The sequence below is a fragment of the Propithecus coquereli genome, unplaced genomic scaffold (genome assembly GCF_000956105.1).
Source record: "Propithecus coquereli isolate 6110/MARCELLA unplaced genomic scaffold, Pcoq_1.0 Scaffold35, whole genome shotgun sequence".
Classification (NCBI taxonomy): Eukaryota; Metazoa; Chordata; class Mammalia; order Primates; family Indriidae; genus Propithecus; species Propithecus coquereli.
Window position 1 is genome coordinate 1,436,606 of NW_012149174.1, and position 25,597 is coordinate 1,462,202.

At 38.4% G+C, this 25,597-nt stretch overlaps 1 protein-coding gene across 3 annotated transcripts in view; it reads right to left on the reverse strand.

Annotated features, from left to right (window-relative positions):
* The window catches only part of BVES (blood vessel epicardial substance), a 36,652-nt gene that overhangs the window by 8,529 nt on the left and 2,526 nt on the right, over positions 1-25,597 (reverse strand). For all 3 annotated transcript variants that reach the window (XM_012651181.1, XM_012651182.1, XM_012651183.1), the window contains exons 2-7: positions 23,530-23,766; positions 22,237-22,361; positions 19,367-19,554; positions 18,177-18,285; positions 11,651-11,818; positions 10,612-10,753 (exon numbers count right to left, since the gene is read on the reverse strand). In XM_012651181.1, the coding sequence (XP_012506635.1) occupies positions 10,612-10,753; positions 11,651-11,818; positions 18,177-18,285; positions 19,367-19,554; positions 22,237-22,361; positions 23,530-23,755 (958 nt within the window). In that variant the 5' untranslated portion in view covers positions 23,756-23,766. The remainder of the gene's footprint in view (positions 1-10,611; positions 10,754-11,650; positions 11,819-18,176; positions 18,286-19,366; positions 19,555-22,236; positions 22,362-23,529; positions 23,767-25,597) is intronic.

The window sequence follows — 25,597 nt, forward strand, 5'->3', positions numbered from 1 at the left end:
AGGGCTGGGCTTTGGTATAGGTAATGTGTACTGGCTTTACATACATGGATATTGTTCACTTACAAACATTTAAAGTCAAAATACTGAGTTTCTTGAATGATAACTACCGACATAAACTATAGAAAATACACCTCTATTAAAATGATCCAAGAACATAATTCTGTCCCAGAACACAGCATGGTAAGTTCTCAGGCAAGTTCCTTTTATTCTTTTCCTGCAGTTGACATCAAACACACCATGTTTTTACAACCTTTAATTCGCATGTCTACTCAAATGGCAATGAATACTATCTGTGTGACCTTGGGCAAGTTACTTTACTTCTTTGTGCCTTAATTTCCTTATCTGTAAAACAGGAATAATAAGAACAGTATCTATCTTGTATGGCTAAGGTTTAAATGACAATATTTGTAAAGTTCTTAGATCAGTACCTGGGATAAAATAATCACCACGTAAATATTTGTTAGAATATAGAATTAATTAATTAATATGGCCTTTGGAGGGCAGTGGCCTTAATAATGAGCAAATGTGTTAAAATTCATCATTGCCCATAGGAAGGCCAATAAAGGAAATGGGCCTTGTGCTAAAATAGGTTTGTGTATCTCAATCTAAGCTGTCCTGAGTGTGGTAAAATTGTCTTTTTTTTTAAAACAGCAACAGCCATGGCTTCCATCATATTTCTAGCCTTAAGTCATGATTGGGTTTCATAAAATATTAACTTAGGCTAAGTACTTGTGATCAGATAAAACCTTTAAAACAAACAATAAGACGGCATGTCTAAGAGCATTAAACCAAATCAATAATATACAACATTCAGACATAATTGTGTAATATACATAACAGAAACACACCCAGTCTATTTTGTCTGAGGAAGTGGGACTAAAGAGTCTCTCCAGTTTTTAAGTCCATCTATCAGATCAGGGGTGACATTCCATAGTCTACTGAGGCTGGTATTCACATTGGAGCCACAGTGTTGCCTGACCCTCTCAACTATCTCCCCCATCGCTGCATTTTTTCACTGAGAGAAAACGAAGAGAGGACCCAATACAATTAGAAATGATCAAGTGAAAACTTTCTAAGGACTTCCAGCTTTTCCATGTTCCCACTGTGTTTGCCTGGGCAGAAGCGGAGTTATGGTGCTCACTATATAACATTAAAAGGATAGTAAGAGTCACTCACAATCCTCAGGGCGACATCCAGGAGTCTCCAAGTTGGGCTTGCTTCCCCCTTCTAGTCTAAGCTCTTGCAAACTTGCTGCTCTCCGAATCCAACCCAGCCTTTTCCTCTTCTCCTCCTGCTTTTCTCTCCACCTGGAATGGTCCCTCCACTCCCATCCCTACCCACCAAATTCCTGTCTTTTCCTCAAGGTGCGGTTCAAACTCCACCTCCTTCAAGGGTGATCTTCCCCGACTCCTGCGGGGAGATTCTATCCTCCTCCTCAACACCGTCAGCCCTTACACGGTCTGCGTCTCTCCCTCATGGGAAAACAGGCATCTTGAGGGCTGTAACCATGGCCTCTTCTCCCCTGCAGCCTCACTGAAGCACGCCACACATAGACAGGGGCTTTATAATTATTTAAGTATGTGGTTGCGAAAAAAAATCCCTCCTCTGAAACGCCATGCAGGGAACTTCAAAAGGGAGTTCCTTTCCTGTGGGAGAAAGACATGGCCGTCACATGTAATCCCTGACAGCTCAGGCCCAAACCCTGCCAGTGGGGCACACCAGCGATCCTCACATGCAGGCAGGTCTCAGGGCACAGTAAAAGCTCACTAGGAAAAGAGACTGTTATCACTCTATTCTGCATCATGTGCCCCGAAGGAAACCACTTTCATATAACTGACTCAGCGCTGCCTAGAACCGCCGAGACTGCCGTCCTCCCAAGGGAACTTCAATGACTTAACTGCACCATCACCTGCTACAACATTTTTATCCAATCAGCAAAAAGGATCAGGGAGACTACAGGTGCTAGGTGCTGTGTTAAACGCTGGGGAAATAAAAACAAATCAGACCTAGTCTCTGACTCTATCTTATTTTACTTCTCAGGAACTCAGTGCACTTTTCATAGACATTCATCCTCACCACATGCATACTATCATTTCTGCTTTATAGTCAGAAGCTGAAACAAAGACAACCTGTGACAGAAAACAGAGAGGGCCGGCTGCTATGGATCAGTTCATTTCTCACCAGGGCATGAACCACTCAGACAGAAACACATCCTGGGAGAATAAAGCAGGCAGCCCGAACGGCCTGGCAAGATTTAATTTTTCTGTGAAAGTTCTCTTCACACTCAGAATACTTGACTCACTTCCATTTCAGGCTTTGTGGCTGAGAGTCTCCAAGCCCCCCAAGTCCCAATCATCACAACACTGCCTTGCTGCCCTTTCTCCACCATGGCAGACGCATCAGCAGACAGGAGGAACCCAGCCCGACCTCTAACTGCCAGGAGCCACCCCAGTGCCATTTGGCTGCCTGACCCCTGGCTAGGAATCAGAGTGCACTCTTTGTGGCAATCTCAGTTAGCCTGGCCTCCTGTGCCACAAGAGCCAAGTCCAATATTCATAGCCAGGAAAATGAAAGGATCATCTGGGCACAGCTAGGGATCTATGACCCTCACGGCCAGGAGAAAGGCCGGCTTTGAGGAACAAGAAGCCCCTCGACATGGAGCTCTCTGGCCTCTGTCTGGAGACCTGCCAGTTCCATGGAAAGACTCGGAGCCCATCAGAATACAGCTGGAAATTATTTCTTAAGCCTTTAATAAATCCAAAATCAATTTCGAGTATGTACAAAAAAATGAGGGAATATTGTACTTTAAGGGAACTATCTTACATTTCATAAGTTGAACACCAATAAATTCCTTCTACCAGTTTGCCTGGTTCTTTATTAATTTTATGTACCAATGCGTCATTAGAAATTTGCCTAGAAGGCCCAACTACCTTACAGAGATGTGAAAGCGTGAGAGGAGAGAGGAAGAAATAGAGCTTATCTTAAGTTCTTTTTCAAATTACTTTTACCCTTCAAGGACATTACTGTGAGGCTCACGATCTCTGTATAATGCTTTACTTTTCATTCATTCCAAACTCTACAGGGGTAAATGATTCCATACCCATAAGTTTTCCAGAAAACAGATTCTTACTCTTCTATTTAAACCACTTTTACGGTTGGGAGACAGAGCGGTTAACTCTATCCTGTGGTATCTATTATGATCAGGCAAGGATACTTATAATTATTTTTTGCTATTAGCTATAATCACCTTCCAATTTACTAGACTGTGGCTACCAATTAACACAGTTTATTATAAAAGCATGTTAAACAGTCTCAGACTCAACCGTAATCCAGACTTATCAGGTGTGAAATTGTTAAGTAGTTTCATCAAGAGTTATTGTTGCTTGGGGGATGTTTCATATTATACACCAAGCGGCAAAAACTCCTCCACCAAAGGGACGTCTGCATTCCTTCCATAAATATCGATGCACCAAAGGTGCAGCTGGTGGAGCAGGATTTTCCTGTGAGTTGTATGCCACATTCACAAACGGATGTTCGAGCGAGAAAGAGAACTGTAGCACCAGGCAGCAGTCCTGAGGGTAAGAAAGACAAACTCAAACTCAAGCACATGGCTTTGTGCAAATGTAGCAGACTGAGACAGCAGTAAGAGCCCTGAACCAAACAGTAAAAACCTCTGCTCATGTCAGATGGCAGGGGTGGCCACACCATGGGTACCCACAAGGGGATTTGGATATGGCCAGCAGTCTCTCCTCAGCAGGCGTGTTCGGACAGTGGCTAGTGCCGAATGCTAGCCGAGCAGGACAGGAGCTTACCATTAAGATTCCCTGTGTGTCCTTGACAGTCACTGCCTGCAAATGCAAACTAGACATAGGGTCTCTCCCAGGAAGTAAAAGTAAACAGGCATATTTGTTGTTCTTAAATTCAGAGTGAAGGTCGTGCCTGTTCCAGAGGATGAATAAGCTACCTCAAGTCTGAGCTTCAAATAAGTAGAGTGCCATGATGTGAAGTTTGTCACGTGACTTTTACCTTTGCTTAAGAAATACACTTTTTTAAAAAGGAGCAACACTTTTATAAACTATCTAATAAGAATGCCCTAGGATTTTTTTCTTTTCTTCTATAAACTTTAATGACATTTTCTTCATTCCTTTCAAAGTGTTATTATTTTTATTATGTTTAACCATCTGGCCAACTGCTTTAGCAAGTAATTAAAAACTTACAGGAGTTTAGAATTTTAATTAGGTTATACAGTTTTTGAAGAATGGGGATGGGGAAGGATTTAATAGCTTCTTTGCTAGAAAGAATTATCATCCCTTTTCCTGCCTTTGTCTGTTTATATCATAAGATTTTTTTTTAATTGAGGAAACTGAGTTTGAATTGAAGCTTTCTGAACAACAATACTGAAGGGTAGCTGTGGCCTTTGCACCTCTTTTCCCTTAAACGGACTCAGCACCAGCACTGAGGAACTCAAGCTAAGCATACAAACGTAGGGCAAATGGGGAGGTTGGAGTAGGTTAGTGGCGCCCAGGAAGAGGTTTTTCTCTGGCCCAAGGGGTCATCCTCAGATCAAATCCTGACCACTCAGAGGGCTGATGGGGTCCTGAGTGGCACAGCACCAGCTGTGAGCAGCCTAGTAACACAGAAGTCCTGCAGCCCCTTCCTGCCCTCCAAGAGGAAGCTCTAGGGTGGAGGAGACAGTGGATAAACCCAGAAGAAGGGTGAGGAGGGCAGGTTCCGGGATGGCAGCTGTGCAACGGTCCAGAGGACAACCTGTCCAGGATGGGTGGGAGGATGGCAGGCTCTGTGAGGGGGTTCTCTGAGCAAACTGGGATGTAGAATTAGCAGACTGAGAGAGTAGGGATGCAAGGACAGGAATCAGAAGGATAAGGAAAAAGAAAGGCAATTAGAAATGCCCACAGAAACAAAAAGCAGTATAAAAGGCACAGTTCAAATAGAGGATAGCCACTCAGAGACTTTAAGAAGAAATGAAACGGTTTTCACCTACAAGAATAAGTAAGAAACTGGAAGATGCCAGGGATATGGTGAGAATACGATATGTCCTCTCAACCAAGCAAGGCAATGAAACAACTTCAGGGGAAAAAAGAGTTTCAAAGTACGAAGTAAACTATAGCATCATTTTTATGTTGTACGTGAAAGGAGAAGAATCTGTTCGAACTTTATATCAGGAACAATCTCCTTCAAACAGAGCAAGAGGCATGACACTGGAAACAAAAAGAAATAAATGTAGGCATGACTCTGCATAAAGGTAATAATGTCAACATTGTTTACGTGTTTTAAACTTTTTGAAACAATTCATAGGCTAAGCAAGGAAACCTGACTGTAGTTATAAAAGAGAGCATGTAACAACCTTGATAGTTTCACAGTAAAAGACCACAACAGTTGAAAGCAGAAGGGGGAAGAATAGGAAAGGGTAGGAATGCTAATGTCCTCACTTTTAAAAATGGTACAGAGAAAAAGAGAAATGAAGGTATAAGTGTACTGTTTAATGTTAAAAGGTAAACAATAAAAAAAAATAAAGACTGGGCCAAGCTCAGTGGCTCACACCTATAATCCTAGCACTTCAGCAGGCTGAGGTGTGAGGATTGCTTGAAGCCAGGAGTTCGAGACCAGCCTGAGCAAGAGCAAGACCCCATATCTACAAAAAATAGAAAAATTAGCCAGACATGGTGGCACATGCCTGTCATCCCAGCTACTTGGGAGGCTGAGGCAGGAGGATCACTTGAGAACTAGTGACATCACCGTATTTAACAGAAAGGAGGAGGGAAGTTAGAAGTGAGCTAAATTAGGTTAACAGATAAAAATTAAGTGGATAAATCAATAAATAATAGCACATTATTCAGAATTTTGGACAAAAATTGCTCCAAAGTGATTGTTCCTTGGGAGCAGGACTAAAATTAGGTTGGAGGGAGTCAGTTCTTTTCACTGAAAGATTTCTTTACTATTTGATATTTACGTATGTATATTAACTGGATAATATTTTTAGATTTTTGATTAAAAGATTAAAATGCATATCTGTACAAAATCCCTTCACTGTCATTTTACAGATAAGAAAATGCTGCATGAGGACAGGAGTCAGCTAATGGACTGGTGAAGACAGGGCCCTGACATCAAGACAGTACAGCCCCTGCTCCAGGGAGACCAATGTCATATTCCTCAACCCTAAAAGGGGAAGATGCAACACCTACCTCACAGGGCGGTTGTGAGGATTAAGTTGTTGGATTAACGGGTTGTGAGGAGCACAGATGGAACTGGTTAGGATGTGCCAGCTGCTACAGCAATGGATGAGTATCCCCAGTTAAGTCCATGCTCACACTGGCATGGAAGGTAAGGTAAAAAAACAAAGCAAGAACTTATAACAGATGGAACGCTTCTTTGTTTCAAGCCGAGTGACTTTCACCAGGTTATTTAATCTCCCTAAACTACACTTTACTCATCTACAAAATGAGGGTATTGCTTTTCTTCAGCAATCCTGGTGGGTCTAAGAATTGTTCACAGGCTCGTCCCCCATACACCTGCTACCTGATCCCATCTTTCTCTCTCTATCGTTCATGTAAAGCTTATGACTTGTGAGCCTATGGTTGTTCGCAGGGGGAATAAAATACAAATTGAGCGGAACAGACTATTCATTAAACCAGCCTCAAAACTAAGAATGTTGTATTGGCTTTTTTGGATTTTTCCAAGTAAATAAATACATAAGAGAGCTGAGAGCAGCTTATTGTCAGACATGTTGCTAGTCTTTGCAGACGAGAGTACTTAACCAGATGCAAGCTAAATTGATTCAAGCGTATTTGTACAACTAGGTCATGTGAAATTAGTAGATTGTCCAGAGCACCATCTTGACACTAATAACAAGAAAATACTTACAAAGATTTTTTTTCTCAGTAAGAAGTACCTCTCTAAATATTTTATAGAATCTTTATTATAAAAAAATCATAAATTTTAACTATTATTTCATGAAAAAAGTCATGATTTAAACAAGCACTCTTTCAAAGATGAGTTCCAACTGACTGATGACCAAAGAGACAAAAAAAACCCAAAAAACAACACAACACAATCTCTAAAAAAAAAAAAAAAAAAAAATAGCCCGGGGTGGTGGAGCATGTCTATGGTCCTAGCTACTTGGGAGGCTGAGGCAGGACTGCTTCGCTTGAGCCCAGGCATTTGAGGCTGCAGTGAGCTGTGACTGCACCACTGCAACTCCAGCCTGCGTGACAGAGCAAGACCCTATCTCTAAAACAAAACAAAACAAAACAAAACAACAACACGACCTGAATGATAGATTATTTAACCTCAGTTAACCAAAACAGAGTTCCGTACCTTTCAAAGAAACATAACATGTCCTCCTGTTGCCATGGCAATGCCTATGCTGGGCACCACTTATTAGTGATGGAATTGCCAGGACAATCAGTCTGAGTAGATGTGTGTGTTTTACACACTGCATGTAGAGAGCTAAACCTCATAAGGAGAGAAAGATGACCCAACGATGACAAGGTACCCTGAGGACCAAGGACCTTGGTCTAGGAGCACAGAGAAGACAACTTACATATGTGTGGTGGCATTAACCCTTCTCACACATCTTGGACATCTCGGCCCTTCCTCTCTTCCTATCTCACTGTGTTTCATGTTTGCAACCACATGCAAACATGAAACCCAGTAAATGAAGCAATGGGAAAGTCAGAGTTAAATTAATCGGATTATGAACTACTGAATAAACAGAGAGGAATACATTTTTCTCAGACTATCTCATTACTTTCACCCCTTTAAATGAAATTGAAGTAGGACACGGAATCTGTGTGGCAAAGTCTAGAACTCTTGCTGTGGATTCAGCATCACGTGCTATGTATAAAAATAGAGCACAACGTAAAAAAGGGGAGCTGCGGCAATTTCCCTGAAACAGTTCCCTTGACCTTTTTCTGAACTGTATTTCTGTTTAACTGAACATTTGCTGTGTAATGTTATGAAGTATATTTATAGCAATACTGTTCAGATCCTGATTCAAAAAAGAATTATGAGAAATATGGACAGGCATGTTAATGTTCACATAGACCTATATACTTGGGTCAATGAATAAGTGGGATAATATAAAAAATGTTTAATTAAGAAAATATAAGGTATGTTTAATTTTTTTATAGAGTAGCATTGCTTATAATTCTGTAAGTACATACTAGGCAAAGTGAAAGCTAACCAAAAGCTACATGATGTTGGAGAATATCATTGGATAATTTTAAATGTTTCTACATAAAACCCTAGGACCCAGAACTAAGAATAAGGCAGAAATTTTCACCAAAATGAATTATATTAACCAATCTGTGAAAACCTATTTGCAGCACTGGGTGGTCATGAGGAAGGAACCAGGGGATGGCAGGTTTCTCCAGCAAAGTAGGTGGGAGTAGAAAGAAGTGACTTTGGGCAAGTCACTACCTCCTCACCAAATGCAGGTGGACTCATCTGCAAAGGGGCAAATAGTAAGAGCTCCTGAGCCCAGCTCACACAGTTATCAGGTTCTAATGCAGGAATGGATATGACCTGCCTATCATAAAGCACTAGTCAAATGTTAGTTGCATTTTTTTTTTCTCTTTTTAAAACACAGAGGCAATATGGTCTACAAGCATGAGCTTTGGAACCAGACAGGATCCCTAGGTTTGTATCCCAGCACCAACCCCTGAGGAACAGGAACAAGTGAATAAGCATCTCATACTCCCAATTTCCTCTTCTGTAAGATGACATACCGCCTCTGTAGTGGACTGAGTATGGTCAAACTGCCTGCTTGTTTTCTCTCACCAGCCTCTCCCTGTGAAGCCCCTGCAGGAGGATTGATGTTGGTTCTGCCAAGTGACTTCTCTGGCCCAGAGAACACGAGTGGAAGTGGCCACTCGGAGTGGCAGCTTTAAGAGCCATCTCGTGAATGTGCCACCACTGTCCTCCCTCTGCCATGACAATGACCCAGATGGCAGCTGCACCTTTGGCCAAGCCCCAGAGTGGGAGGAGCAGCCCCCGACCTATATGTGAGCCTGTCAATCCCTTTAGAAAGTTACTATGGAATAAAATACAACAATTTCCAATTTCTCCTTTGTGCTGATCTTAAAATCCCCTTCAGGTCCATAATGCATTTCTATGCCCAGACTTGGCTTTGGAAGCTTTCACCTGAAGGAGTTAAAAAATTAGGCCATTCTGGCATATTGACTTTTTGAGTTAAGGCACTTAAAAAAAAACAGCAGGTACAAGAAGATCACTCTGACCTTCATTCTGTTTCTTAAAAACAGGAGATGAAATTCCCATGTGAAAGATGCCCTCCCTGTATTAGAATGAAAATAACATTCTTACCAACAAGGACAGGAAGTTGAGACAGAGAGAATTCTGCACAGGCCTTATTAGAATAACTCTCATCTTTAAGCCTTCCAACATAATTTAGTTGCTTTTTCACAGCTTGCTATTCTTTGTTCAATTCAGCATACAAGTGTTTGATTCTGACTGCTTCTTTGGGTCTTCATTTCCTCCTGAAGGCTTCTGTGCCATGTGAAACTTACATGAGCTTTTATATAAGCTCATACAGCTCATATTAAATGTGTATGCTTTTCTCCTGTTAATCTGTCTTATGTCAATTTAATTCTCAGACCCAGCCAAAAAACCCCAGAAGGGAAGAGGTAAAGCTTTGCCTCCCACTACACTCCAATTATATGGCCTTGTAAATTCCAGCCTCTCCTGACTATACAATACTTAAATCCTTAACCTAATTTATCTAAAGCGCACACAGTTACAAGATCATTTACATCAACATATGGGATTACTGAATGTGTTTGCATTTTCTAAAAAGTTACTTTGGTTTAAAATATAATTGGAAATATGAATAGTTCTTAGTTTATGCAATGGAATAATGTGTCTGCCTCTTTGCTATTTCACGTGAATTTGTTCAAAGTTTTTATATCATCATTCTTACAATAATTCTTAAAATAATCTTAAGCATTTACTTCTTAAAATAATTTAGTTTCCCTCATTTTACTTACTAATTTTCAACATCTGTGTCATTACTCCTACTTAAAATGTTTTAAAACAATCTAAATTGTAGAAAAATCTTAGAAAACTGGCTTCTTGATAGGTGTGTGAATGAGGTGACTCACAGGGGTGTTGAGTGACCTCCCTCGTTGTCAGGGGTGGTCCGTTGCCCAATCACTTTTTAACCCTTGGCACTCACACCAAGACAACCAGCCAGTAGTAAAACATCCAGAAATTATTTTCTTACCATTTTTAACAGAGTGCTGGGTCTAAGTTTTCACTCTAACTAAGATCATGAAAACAACAAAGCCAAATGTTCACCAAACCATGTGAATTCTTTTACAGTATTCTGGTGAGCCAGTATGTAAGCCAAATATATGGCAAAAGTAGTAAACAATTTCTGAAACAGAAATAAGAGTCATAAAATTGGCTTTTAGTTGATATGCAGCATAAGGAAAACATTTTGGTTGTTTTTATTGTTATCTTTAGGTTGCCAAATAGTTATTTGCAAAGTTATTTTTCTGATCAGAGTTGTCATTTGTATATTTCCAGTGACATCCATCAGAACCCTGCAGTATAATCAGTTTTGGGACAACTTACGAAGAGAGGACATGCTGGAGGTGCTCCGGAGAAACTGGTGTAAGCCGTCTTCACTGTCACTGGAGCTGGCTATACTGTTCCGCATTTCCAGCATGGAGATCTGTGTGCAAAGGCTGAGCTGGTGTTCCAACTTTTTGGCCTTCTACAGAGCAAAATTTTAAGAGTTCTGAGATTTATGGGACTTGAATCATATATTCCCTTTAAGCAGTATGTATTTTTCCTTGAAATAAGTTAGGGCATAAAAAAGAGTACCTGGTACAAATTAAGTGCCCAATAAATGTAAGCTATGATTTTCGTTATTAGCTATTACTACAAATACATTATAAAAAATTTAATATACTGAATAGCCTATTTATGAACCTGAAACAATAAACACCAACTTAACTTGATAAACTGCCTAGACGAGATGACTTACTATTAAAAGGGGACATACTTGTAACTCATTGTCTCTGGAGAACAGTACTTATCACAGAGATGATGTTTTGTAAGCTCTCTTTTGTAATCATTTGAATTTCCTCCTAAACAAATATGGGAAAATTAAGATCAAATTGCAAATTGTTGAAGATCTATGCAGCTCTGAAATTCCACACCTCTCCTGTCTCCTGTGGACTTCCAGGGAGGGTGCCTGACCAGGAAGCCAGGCAGGACTGGAAGACACCACAGTTCAAAGGCCAACTTCCTGCTAGCTGGGATCTGTCAGCCCTTCTCTGTTGGCAGCCTTCTCACTACCCTGCCCTCCTTGGCCTTCTTCACCCCCGACTCCCTCACCATCTTCCTTAAAAGGCTCTTGAGGAAGACAGCACCTCATCCCCATAAATGCTGGTCCCTGACTCCTCCCTAAGTGATGACAGATGTAATCACTACAGAATACTTTCGTGCTCTCAAGAAATGATTCCTTGAATGATCTCTACAAGTATCCCCACTGCACTTAACATATGGCTAGTTAATGAAAATTCAGGAAAATATATATTCCATAAAGTGAGGTATACCTCACATACCTATTTATTAACAAAATAAACAAACTTTAAAAATCACTTACTTTATCATTTAAGGTGGGATCATTCAATGAGTAGAGCTTATTTGTGATGTCTTTTCCAATGAGATACCTAAATATTTCATATAGGAAAGGTTCTGATTCCAGAAAGTAAGTCAATCTTTCTCTTGACCAACATAAAAATCTGCAATTATCATCTGCAATAATGGTGACCTGCCAAAGAAACAAGCACACAAGAAAAAAGCGCATCTATGTATATAAATTATGACTGTAGTTACTTGGGAGAAGAGAAAAATAGAATAATTTAGTGGACATTCTCACAGTAATAATTTTTCAAATTAGTTAAAATAAGATCCAATGCACACAGCATCTGTAACTATGTATAAAATCATGTTTAAAAACAAGCAATCTGGCCGGGCGCGGTGGCTCACGCCTGTAATCCTAGCTCTCTGGGAGGCTGAGGTGGGCGGATTGTTTGAGCTCAGGAGTTCGAAACCAGCCTGAGCAAGAGCAAGACCCCGTCTCTACTAAAAACAGAAAGAAATTAATTGGACAACTAAAAAAAAAAATATATAGAAAAAGATTAGCCTGGCATGGTGGCGCATGCCTGTAGTCCCAGCTACTCGGGAGGTTGAGGCAGGAGGATCGCTTGAGCCCAGGAGTTTGAGGTTGCTGTGAGCTAGGATGATGCCACGGCACTCTAGCCTGGGCAACAGAGTGAGACTCTATCTCAAAAAAAAAAAAAAAAAAACCAAGCAATTTGCAGAGTAAATAAAAGCAAATTCTCTGAGTTTTGTTGTTTTGTTTCATGAGGTCTGGTGACAGAGTGGTCACTAGGTCCATATGACTGATGTAGAATGTACTACATTAAGGTTGCAATTGGACATATGATTTATAGCAAAATACTTCTTTATACCCTATGGATTACAATGAGGTTTAAAAATACAGCTTCAAGCAAATGAACTAAGGTAAGATTAGTGAGGCAAGCTGTAGAGGAAAGATCTGCCCAGCTGACTCCAAAAATACACACCAGAAATTGAAAAAACTTTAAGGGCCCAGGCTGTTGCTGATGAATATGGCTGGTGGTGGTCCTTCTACCATAGGTGTTTCCAGAGTGTGACTTTTCAAGGCTAGCTCCAGGGTAGCCCACTGGGGATATTCACAAAGACTCTTCAATTAGTTCGGAACTGGAAACCATACCCTTCCCTTAAGTATTGTTAAGTAGGAAAGCAGAAAGGCACTGTAACAGAAAGGCAGAAAGGCAGAAAGGCAGAAAGCAGAAAGGCACTACCCAGAGCTCAAGTATGCCTCAAATAAATCCCTTCTCCGAAGTAAGGGGCCATGCCCGCATAACTTAGTGCCAGGAAGCCCTTCCTCCTATGCGGATCCTCTTCCATCAGTTAATACTCCTCCAAGCTTCATTACGGCTCTCTTATCACTAAATCCAAACTCATCTGTTGACACATCTGTCTCTCCTAGGCACTCTGATGGCAGGGACTGCGTACCTTTCATGTCTGAATGCCTAGCTGCCAACATGGAGTGGTGCTCAATGCATGATTATTGTATGAATGAATTAACAAATGAACACAAATACTGTAGAAGGCAAAAAACATCTTTACCTCCTCAACATTAAATCCAATGCCCGTCCTAGTAGGAGATTAAAAAGGTTTGTTAAATTGACATGAAGTCCTATCTGGGCCTCAGAGCAAGTATTTTCAAAGGGGCTCTTTCCCTTTCCTTAGTCACAAAATTAAACATATTTCAAATGACAAGGGTGTATTTATGTCTACCAAGAGAGGAAATGAAAAAACGAGCTTCTCTCCTTATGTCAACAGGCTGAAATCTGATCGTTAGCAAATGAGAGCATTTCGCTACCTTAAAAAGTGGGTCAATGTTCCTAGAAAAGTTTGTGCTTATTATATTAAAAGTAGAAATGCCCCAAATCAAACATATTTGGATTCAAGAAATGCATTATCAGCTCTAAGACATCATAAAACACTAAATTTCATTCATTGTGTCAATATAGTTTACTATGCATGTACTTTATGCCAGATACTGTTCAAGGCACTGAGGTTACAGTGCTGAACAAGAAAGAAAAAATCCTTGCCCCGTGAAGCTTACATTCTAGTGGAGGAAGCTAATAATAAATAAAGAGTTATGACAATCTCAGGTGGCAACAAGAGTTTTGACAACAATGGAATAAGGGAAAGCGGTAGACAATGACTAGGGATATAATGCTACTCACTTTGTATATGTATTGTACTTGTAGACATTTAAGGTGCTTTTACATCTAACAAGTATGTGGATCCTCAAAAGTGCCTTTACGATAATATTCTTCCCCATTTTTCAAATGTCAAATAATAAGGACCAAAAAACTTATTCACAAACACAAGTTAATCAGCGGTAGAGCAAGCACTTTTGACTTTCAGTCCATATATACTTTCCCACCAGGTCAAAATCTACCCAGTGCATCTAATATTCATCAAGACGATCACATAGAAAGTACTCTGGCCTAGTGACCACAAGGTTGGCTGCACAGTTCAGTAAGAGCCCCTCATGCAAAGAATAGCTGAACACACATCAGGAAGCCTACATTTGAGTGGAGGAAGCTGATAATAAAGAAAGAAATGTGATCAAAAATGGCAAGATTTATGTGCTAAGAAGTACAAGCAAATCTTCCCTGGGGAATTCCCAGAAACAGTAGGATACGGGTGAGTAAACAGAATGCAACCAAAAATGTTCCACAGGAGTAACTACAGAAAGGTGAGCAGTGGGTCTTCACGGCAGCCCAGCCGGGCACCTAAGCACTAAGGAGTTAGGAGAACTGAGGTCCCTTTTTTGTGTGAAGATGTCATCTGTGACACTGGAAAATATAATTCTTGTGCAGTGGGGGAAGGAGCTTAAAAGAGGGGTTCAAAATCCTCCAGGAGAAGAAGAAGAAATCGTACTTAAGTGATACACAGGGCATTTAACTTCTCTTCCGCCATTTGAATTACCTTGAGTTTCCTCTGAGGTAAAAAAGTTAAATGCTATTTTTACTATGACACTATAATAATTTCCTTAACAAATTCATTTTTTATTGCTGGTTGAAATTTACTTTAAGGTTGTTTAAATAATTACTGAATATAAATTTAGTAACGATATTCAAACAATAAGCTATACTTATAGTACATATGAGTAACTTACAGGGCCTTAAGAGCAGGGATTTAGTTGGAAGCCAGTAGTTAATGTGCCAACTGAGGTCATTTTACTTGATAGCTAATGCTTCATTTCTGCCAAATAGACAGTTTCAATTAATGATTTCCTGTCACAACAGTAAGTAAAGCATATTTTTAATGAGAATTTTTAATAAAGCAATGTAAGAATTTGTTAAGCTCCCATAAAATAAATTTACTTCTTAAGTTATTAGGGTACTTCAGCAGTGCTACGCATGAGTCCTTGTGAAGAATTTTACTGAAGAGATAAAAGCAAACATGGCAATGGAAGACATAAAAGGCTATCTTTGAGGTAGAGAATGAGACTAAGCATTTGCAACCAGGTTTGCCACGATTACTTCAGGGCACTGGATCAGTCCCTCCTTTTACATTCCAAACCAATTCTATAGCCTGACATAAAAAGGAGACAGTGGGCTCCATCTCAGGAGAATGAGGGGGTATCTGAGACAGTTGTCTTGTGTGCCAGAATCTTAAACAGCGGTCTGAGAACAGGACTGGCTGACTATCCTGAGGGAAGAATTTATTACTTTTTCACACATCACACTGCATTTCACACACCAGAACATGAAAATGTCCTAGAAGTGGTCTATTCAACTATATGCTTATTGAGTTCTCATAAGTACTAAAATAAAGCAGATTCAAAACTGGCAGATTAAATTGCTTCACAGCTTCACCGAAATAGTTACTTAACATTAAGATAATGTTTTCTTTAAATACCAGTTAAAACTTAGTGTTCATTTATTTCATGAGAGCATAGGGACATATGCCTCCAAGACATTCCTCTTCCCTTAAAGTCAATAAAGCTTTGATTTTAAGTCTTTGCAGCATCAGGACATCCTACTGGCTATGGAAAGGCAACAGCATGAGACAGAATATAAAAGAAAAGCTCGTAAATGATAAAGCTCACTTGATATAAAACAACTGCACAAAGAAGAAGAAACCAAACACAAAACATTACTTCTACCTTTTGTAATGATGATACTCAAGATTCTAGCAACAATTATAAATAGCAACCAAAAAGAAAAAAACAGACTCTAAGCACCTACAGATAATGAACTGTAAGTTCAGAATCTGTCCAGCTCTATCATGACGCCTATTATCATTATAATTACTACACATTTACCTGAGCAATACCCGCTGTGCAATCTCAAGAGAGGATCACTGAGTCCGCCTGCCTTTTCTTTCCTCCTTTTCATCCTGTGTTACGATTCATGAGCACCCTAACCACAGAATGGATTTAAAGAAAGAAAAATTCAAAGGAAGTAGGTCCTTGTGAGAACATGAGAAGTGGTCACAGTCAGGGAAAAAGGAGATTAGCAGGTAAAAGGCGTGAGGGTGGAGAAAATGTGACCCCTCACAATTTCAAGCGTCCTCCACCATTGGCACAGGTAGCAAGAAGTTGGCCCTGGGAGCACATAGTATTTTTCATTCAGGAACTTTCTTCAATAAGTGGCAATATATATACTCTTACACAGACGTGTAACCCCTATTTTTTTACTGTTGAGTACCTGCCAACAGGAATGTTTTGTAAACAATCAAAGCACAATCTCTCCTGAGGACGTGCTCTGATAGAGTCGGCTCCAACTGTACAAGACGCAGGTTTGATGATGCTGGAGTAGTTTTTATCCACGGATCAGGAAATGCCACACTGACTCTATGCAGAGAAAAGCTGACTGGGGTTAGGAAAAGCTAAATACTTGTTCTGCACCCAGCTATAGTACCACAATTTTGGTCATGTTTTTGGAATCTTCACAGTAATTACTGGGAATAATTCAACTACCAAAATCTAATCCCTAGTCCCCAAGAAGAAAGAGAGCTATAGCTAGTGGTAGGAATTTCTCTTTTGTTAACTTAATTATAAATATAATTTGAAGTCCAGTGGAAAAGATAGTACATTTTAGTATTTCTGGCCTCCTAGGTTCTACTTGATTCTGAAAACAAAGAAGGTTCAGTTCCTACCCCATCCCCAAATACTAGTCTCCTCAGGATTACATGAGATAATTATCATATAAAACCATCTGCTGCACTGCATGGAGAAATAGATGCAACAGATAAATATTGGGCTTTGGAAGAAGAAACTATAAAAAGGTCAGAGAAAAGAAGGAGAGAGGAGAGCAGTGGCCCTGCACCAGTTTGTAGATGGTGGTGATTAAAGATAAAATAAGAACATAAATCTCACAGCAAAGCTGACCCTCACAATGACAAGGTGAGAATATAAATTAAAGGAGCCAGGATATAGCATTAGCTTTTTCCTTCTGTATTGTAAGCCCAGCCAGCTTGGGAACAGTGTTGCACGTGATGAACTTACATGGGACCTTCTAGCAAAATGCACACAACCTTAACAAGTAGCACAATTACTCAAGGTAGGTGGGAGTGGGACAGGGCTGAAACCACTGTAAATGAAATAAACTGTACGTCTGTAAATTTTCCCTCTTAGCTCCACTCCTGTAGCATCCCAAATTGTAAGGCATCTCAAAATGAGACTCTAAAATAAGAGATTTTGCCTTCAAGAAACACTGACATTTCTTCCTCCCTCAGGTGATAACATCCCCTTCAATTTCATTTCCTACCTAAATAGATTTGCCTTCTTGCTCATAAGCAATCCTGTTCTTGGGATATTTCCTCACTGCTATATATCCACAGGCTGAGACTAAAGGAAACTCTCACCAGTTTTCTTGGTTACTTTCTTACCAATAACAAGGTGAATGAATAAAATAGGAGGGCTGGGCACTTACAGAAAGAATCAGAACAAAGTGCCACGTAATAGAGTAATTTTTTTAAATAAAAAAAGAATCACATAAAATAGTCCACGTCCAAATTATTACTATTATGAAGAACTTTATTCTTCACCCTTAAACATATTAAGCATAAAAATGTAAAGCGATTATTTTTTTTCATAAAGATTAACAAAATAAATTCCCTAGGGCAAAGCCAGTTTCCTGTTTTCCCCCAATAAAAGTAATCAATTACATGATTTAGGAACACTGATTACCTACAACTGACATTTTCCTTTTTTCTCATAATAAAAGCATTAGATGTTTTCTATGGAAAAATTATAAAAATTCAAATAAGCAAACAATAAAAAAATAAAAAAGCAATCAAACTCACAACCTAGAAATAACAGTGTTAACATTATGGCCAAATTAGGATATATCTCTCTAGAACTATTTTTGTGTATATGTACATACACACTGGTTTTTTTTTTTAAGTTTTTAAAAAACTGGGATCATGTTGTAACACCATATGGTAATCTCTTTTTTTCAATAAATCATGTCCACTTTTCCATTAATATCCTTTGGATTCTGTATGAGACACAAACTAGTTTCAATCTGATTAAAACTCATGCAAAAACATACCTGGAATTTTTCACCTTTGTGCATCTGAGTTGATCTAAATTCAGGAGAATCTATAAAGGCACAGGGGTAAATGTTATGCAGAAAATGTCCTCGGTAGGAGACCTTCATTCTGGTAACAGAAATTAATGTTAAAAAATACATAATATTCCACAAATAACACAACCCTTAAAAAGTGCCATAATCTTATGGGATTGTATTTTGTACTAAAGTTTTAAAGATTACACAGATGACAGACATAATTAAAAGCATTTCCTGAGGCACACGTATTTCAAAAACTAATGTAAGGGAAAAAAGGGTCCGGTAGTGAATCAGACAGGTACCTTCTGATGGCCAGCATCACTCTTACAAGGGGAGTGACCATATAATCTGTGACTCAAACTGGGAGATTTCTGAGAGGGAAAAGGATGCTATTAATAATTATTCCAACACAATATAAACTGGCTCTCTCCCCAGAAAACTGAAATTCCTAGAAGTTATATTCTTGTGATATTCAAAAATATAAACATGTCACCTCTGAAGCATGTATGAGCTTCTTGAATTTTAATGCCTTATTTAAACCCACTTCTGGCCGGGCGCGGTGGCTCATGCCTGTAATCCTAGCACTCTGGGAGGCCGAGGCGGGCAGATTGTTTGAGCTCAGGAGTTCGAGACCAGCCTGAGCAAGAGCAAGACCCCGTCTTTACTAAAAATAGAAAGAAATTAATTGGACAACTAAAAATATATAGAAAAAATTAGCCGGGCCTGGTGGCGCATGCCTGTAGTCCCAGCTACTTGGGAGGCTGAGGCAGAAGGATTGCTTGAGCCCAGGAGTGTGAGGTTGCTGTGAGCTAGGCTGATGCCACAGCACTCACTCTAGCCTGGGCAAAAAGAGTGAGAATCTGTCTCAAAAAAAAAAAAAAACCCACTTCTATTTGACTCATTAACTTTAAATAAAAGGTCAAAAATGGTTAAAATATTGACAATTAAGAATTCTGACATCAACAAGATTAAGAGCAGCAAATTCTTCCTAGCTTTCACATGTTGCTCTACAGCATTCCAAAGTATAGTTGTAAAATACAATTTCACCACCAACAAACTCCACGACTGCTTCCTCCATTAGTTGGCAACATTGCCTTCCATTTATTTCCTTCCCAGTGGCCACAGAAATATTTAAGGTAAACTAGGAATTTCGATCTTCACAGGGCACTTACTTTCCCTTCAGGAGAATACTCAGACGGTCATCAACTGAGGTTTTATCCTCTGCAGCATAAGCCTGGCCCTTTTTCAAGGTTTGGATCATGCAAAACTGTCCAGTTAACCTTCTGAACAAATCTGGAGGCACTCGGAGTGGTTCAAACAATCGCCGGTAGATGCCACTGAGTTCCTTTTCAATCTTTACCTGAAATGCAGGAATGACCAGATGTTGCACTACTGCAGCAACCCTAAAACATGGACTTCTGTGGTCTAAACGTGGTTTTGAAAATTTTAAATCTGTGATACATACCATCAGCCTTCTGTGTTTAGGTCAATGGAATCATACACAGAGAGTAAATGATGATAGAGGTTTACACATCAGATGCTAAAAGGGCACTTTTGTAGTCAAACTGAACTCTGAGAGCTTAAGGGGAAGATGTGCACTATTGATCACACCTCTTTCTGTGGGCTGAAATGCAACTGTTGAGGTTTTGAATGTTGTCACAACATTCACCTTCCCAATCTTAGCACCTTCCACAAATAACACAAAACTTTCTGTGAAGCCTTTGTTTCACAGAGAGAAATTACATTAACTTTTAAATACCACAGCAAGAAAATAAACACACAAAATGGGAATCAACGTGGAAACAAGTTTATAAAAATAATATACATTAAGCATTTTATCCCAATATAATTATTATTTTATGCACCAATACAGGAAAACAAACATGCACAGCTGTAATCATTGCTTTACATTTACGTATTCTCAAGAAAAAAGTGTGTAAAAGAGTTTCAGTGTAGCAGTTTCATCCTAAGGGATAGTGAATTCTGTAGAATGGAGAAGCCACTGGCAAATAAGGCTGGCTACTGGAGAAAGAGAAAAGCAATGGTGTAATGACTGTTGTCAGATTCTCCAAGGCCCAAGTCATGCCCCATCTTCGGGCCCTGCATTAGTCTCTGCAAGTCACACTAATTGGATGGATGGAAAACTGCACCGCACTGAGAATGAACTTTGGTGGCCAAATCAAATGGACATCTGTCCCAGTGAAATTGCTGGCAGATATACTACAAAGCTTATAGACCCAGATCATGACAGCTGTTCCAACCTGACGTCACTCTACCATTTGCAATGATCCTACTTGTCCTGCTGTTTCATTTTGATGAAGATCCAGCATTTATATTTTTCAAAAAAGTAGGTTTATAGTCTGAGAAGAAATAAAAACACAGACACTAGGTGATTTACCCACTTGGTGCCATGATCACACTGGCAACTTCTGAACCCTACATTTTGGGATGCCAGCAAGTTCTGACATTCAGGAATTCTAATCCTCGTTTTTACTATCATCTACCTCTTCCACTTCAGAGCTGCTAGTAATAAACATTTAAAATAATTTATTCACAAATATGTTCCACTTCCTGCATGCACACTAGCCAAACTGCCACAGCAATGAACATACGATCTGAAAAATCTACTGATGAATATTCATAATCTGCTCATCCTGCATGTCTCAGCTTGAGTCCCAATTTCTTCATGAAGAAGAAATTCTTAATTCTTTTTCTCTTTGAAAGCATCCACTCATCAAATGTTTTTTTGAGCACCTACTGTATGCCAATCATGGTTGATAGGAACAGGGGATACCACTGTCAGTGTGGTAGATTATATTACTGTTTCCAATTATTTGCTGCTCCCAACCCCTATAAGAGGATTAAACGTCCCCTTACCCCACCCCATTCCCACATTATCAAGCTTGGCCATGTCACTTGCTTTTGTCAATGAAATGTGAGCAGAAGTGACATATGTTCCTTTTGAGCAGAAATTTTAAGAGACATTGGGGATTTCCCTTTTGTTCTCTTGTAATTTTCCCTCTGCCATAAAAATGCATGGTTCAGATAGAACCTGCTGCTTCAGCAAAGACCCTGAAATGAATCAGACATACAGAATAATCACTGCTAACACACAGCTGCCAAAGTCAACATGTAAGATGAGTGAGAAAAAGAGCCTGTTGCTATTATACATCACTAAGATTTTTCAGGTTGTTTGTTATACAGCATCACCTAGAGAAAACTAACTAACACAGTAAAACAACACAGACTGAGATACTATGCTTGACGAGGTGACAATCTAGTGAAATGCCTATTATATATATCACCTATATCATTCTGTAATCTCCTATGAATTATCTTGCTTTCTAATAGTTTTCTATATGCAGGTCTGGCCTTGAACATAAGATTAGGGCAAGGACTGTATCTTTTACTTTATAGAATGTTTGTTTGTGTTTAAGATAGTCAGTAGACATGTATGGACCGATTCCTAGGAGCCCTGCTATTTTCCTACTCTATTTTTGTTCTTGGTATGATCAAGGAAATACAACAAGATATATCAGAGTTGAAAAGGAGTTAAACACTAGTGTTCTGGTAACAACCCACCAAAAATGGTTATTTCCTTAAACGAATATTTTGGGCGTAAGAAAAAATATATAGCCATTATATTAAAAAAAAATAGCATCAGCTATTTGTAAATCATTAGGATGTTTACAGAAGTTACCTATTAGTAAGTAATTTTATAATTAGGAAAAGAGAGTCCCAAGTGACATGTGAATATCAATAGACAAAGGAAATAATCAAGTAATATGGCATTAAAAGAAAATATTATTCACATTTCTCATATCCTAATGACTAAAAAAGTTTTAAAAACTCATTTGTAGAACAAATTTTATAGTACTCAAATGCTTCACTTTCAAGCATATATAAACACAAAGTCTAATCTTCAGAGAAATGATATTAAAGGGACTAAAAATGTTAGATGTTCATTCTAAGTCTAAACAAAATACCTTCAAAAGTTTTTAGCTTTAAAATCACTTCCTTATTAATTAAATTTAGTAATTACCGGTCTTTTCTTGTATAAAAGATATGAAAGATGCAAAATGTTGACACCCAAGAACACAGAGTTCCAGATCATTATATCCAAGGCACATCGGTAGAGAGTGGCCCAGACGATATAAAGGGTACATCCTGTTGAATAACAAAGTGAATGTGTTAGATATGTAGAACAGCTTCAGCAGGTAGCTGAATAAATTTGTTATTCTCTGTAGATGCAGTAGTCCACCCTTTTCCTCTCCCAGTGAATACCTGAATCGTGGATAATGCCTAATCCTATTATATACACTATGTTTTTTTCAATCCGATAACCAAGATGGCTACTAAGTGATTAATGGGCAAGTAGCATATACAGTATGGATTTGTTGGACAAAGGGATGATTCATGTCCCAGGCAGGACAGAGCAGTACAGCATGAGATTTCAAAGTACTACTCAGAACAGCTTACAATTTAAAATTTACAAATTATTTATTTTTGGAATTTTCCATTTAATATTTTTGGACTGCAGTTGACCTCAGTAAGCAAAACCATAGATAAGGGGGGACTACTACTGTAGCACTCAAAAATGCACCTGAATAAATGGGTCATTAGGGAAATAATCACATAGAGAGTAATTTGTCAACAATCATTGGCTAATAGATTTAATTGTTTCAATATTTTGATGTAAATCAATTTAACCTGCTTCACTAGGGTTACTGGGGTACATATATATATATATTTTAATATATATTTATTTATTTAAACTATTGTGTCTGGGTAGTTGCTTTATTGGCCACAGCAAAGTGCCTTTTCAAATAATAATAGTTAAAACTATACAGTAAGTACTTACTATGTGCCAGGCACTATTCCAAGTCAAATATATATATGAGACACACGCACACACTCTCTTACTTAATTCTTACACAATCACCCCAGTAAGTGGTATTATTTTTACCACTTCCTGAAAATGGAGGCAGTAGAAAGGTTAAATCACTTGCCCAAGTTACTCAGCCAGTAATGAAACCAGGATTTGAATTACACAGTCTGGCTCCAAAGCCCACACTCTTATACATGAATGGATTTTCTGATATCTGAAAAATCTAAACAACATATGAAATCATATATAGTGTTACCTAAAGTAAGTGAGAGATATGGCACGTGAAGATCTATGTTCTAAGTTACTTCATATAGTACTAATTCAGTAATGAAGACATATTTTTTGGTATGCTATGGCCTGACAAGGAATATTCTGAAGCCCCTAATACAAAGCCCATCTGATGCCAGTTTTAGAAAAGTTACATAAAATCTCAATCAGGTATCTTACCTATAGCGAACATCACCCTAAGAAATATCATATGAAGGTGAAGAGTAGTTGGAATAATCAATCCGATTGCAAAACAAATATTTGCTACGTGAAAAACTAGATGATGTATCTCTCTCCAGTTTTCACAAGTGGTCTCATTGGAAGGCACAGGTATGGTACTCTCTAACTCAGGTGTAAAACCTATGGCAGTTGTTTCTGCCAATAGGCTAGACTCTGTATAATTCATCTTGAAAATTCCTGTAAAAACAAATAAACAATAAGACAATCATAAAAATAGCTACTGTATCTTATTACCCCTGTAAGTGTTCTGTCAAAATTATTTCTGTGAATGAAGTGCCGATAAACAGACTTCTCTGGTGCTTATGAATTAGATAGACCCATGTTCAAATCCCAGCCCTGTCACATATTAAATGTATACATTTCCTTACCTGTTAAATGATGATAATAATACCTCATTTGCCTCATGATTAAATGAAATGAAATATATAAAGTATTTAGCACAGTGGACAACTATTCCCTTATATATACATGTACGTGTGTGTGTACACATACACACACACGCACACACACACACACATATATACACATACTTGGAGGTGGAAGGTGATGGAATTACTAGTCTAAAAGACAATCACCAATGTTCATGTACCACAGCAATTACAAAGTTATTTACTATAGTCTTCTAGCATATTTCCACTAGTGACACTGAATCCAAAGGCAGGAAAAATAACTGGAAAAACTAATTGTTTGAATACTCTGTAAAATATTATAACCCTCATCTCTACTATTTGAAGACTTAGGATATTTAGAAGACTCTATTTTTATACCATCATTAAATCATTGTATCATAGATACATACATAATACATTAACATAAATGTACATAATATATAATCATATACATTATTCTAAACATTTATATACACACAGAGAGATGTAACATTTAAACTTTCTCTTACTGTATAATTTAAATCTTTCTTTGCCATAATAATTCCAGTTGGTAGCATCTCGCAAATTAGAAAGTAGTTAACTTCCAGTTTACTTATATGTAGGAGACGTCATGAATATACATTTGACTATTTAATACTAAAATCCATAGCAAATACATTTCAAAGAATATACATTTTACACATGCTTACATAAAACTTAACACAAAGTGGTACTATTTTTTGACTATACTACCTGTCCTTGGTGTGGTCCTTAAAATACTTTCTATTATTAATTACACAAATTTGGTCTTTGACAAACACTATGTTGGTTTAAAGAATATGTGAATTATTCTGTTTCATGAAAAGCATTCCAGACGGGGCTCAAAATACCTTTAAATTTAATTTAGAAATATGTATTTCTTTCAAAATAAGCTCATGCGATTAACCTTACTTTTCTATTCATTGTTTTTGACCATACTAAAGGTTTTAGATGGTAGAATAATTGGTACAGAATGGGCAGCTTGGAAAGATGTTAACAGACAAATATGAAAGAATTCCATATCTCTTAAGATGATAAGAAATACACCTAAATTTACAAATTCAGAATAAATGATCAAGTCAATTAAAGATCTCTTTACATAATTCTGAACTAGCTTATCAATACAATAATAGTTGGCTTAGGTACTGATTAGCTATAAAAAGGAAAGAAACATAAAACTTCTACTACTTTCCAAATGTCTCAATCAAAAAAATATAAGCCTATTGCACAATGGGGGGAAGATCATTATTTTAATAACTCCATTTATAAAAGTTTGCTTTTGAGGGTCAAATCAGAACTAATCTCATAATTTCTACAGGAGAGAGAATAATATTAAATGTCGTCTATCACTCATAAGCTAACATTAACTACCCCAGCATTACGTAAGTTAATAATAACTACCATTTCTACAGCACTTTAAATGTGCTCACACTCCCATTGTCCTATTTGTTCTTTTTTTCTTTTTTTTTGAGACAGAGTCTTACTCTGTTGCCCGGGCTAGAGAGTGCCATGGCGTTAGCCTAGCTCACAGCAACCTCAAACTCCTGGGCTCAAGCGATGCTTCTGCCTCAGCCTCGCGACTAGCTGGGACTACAGGCATG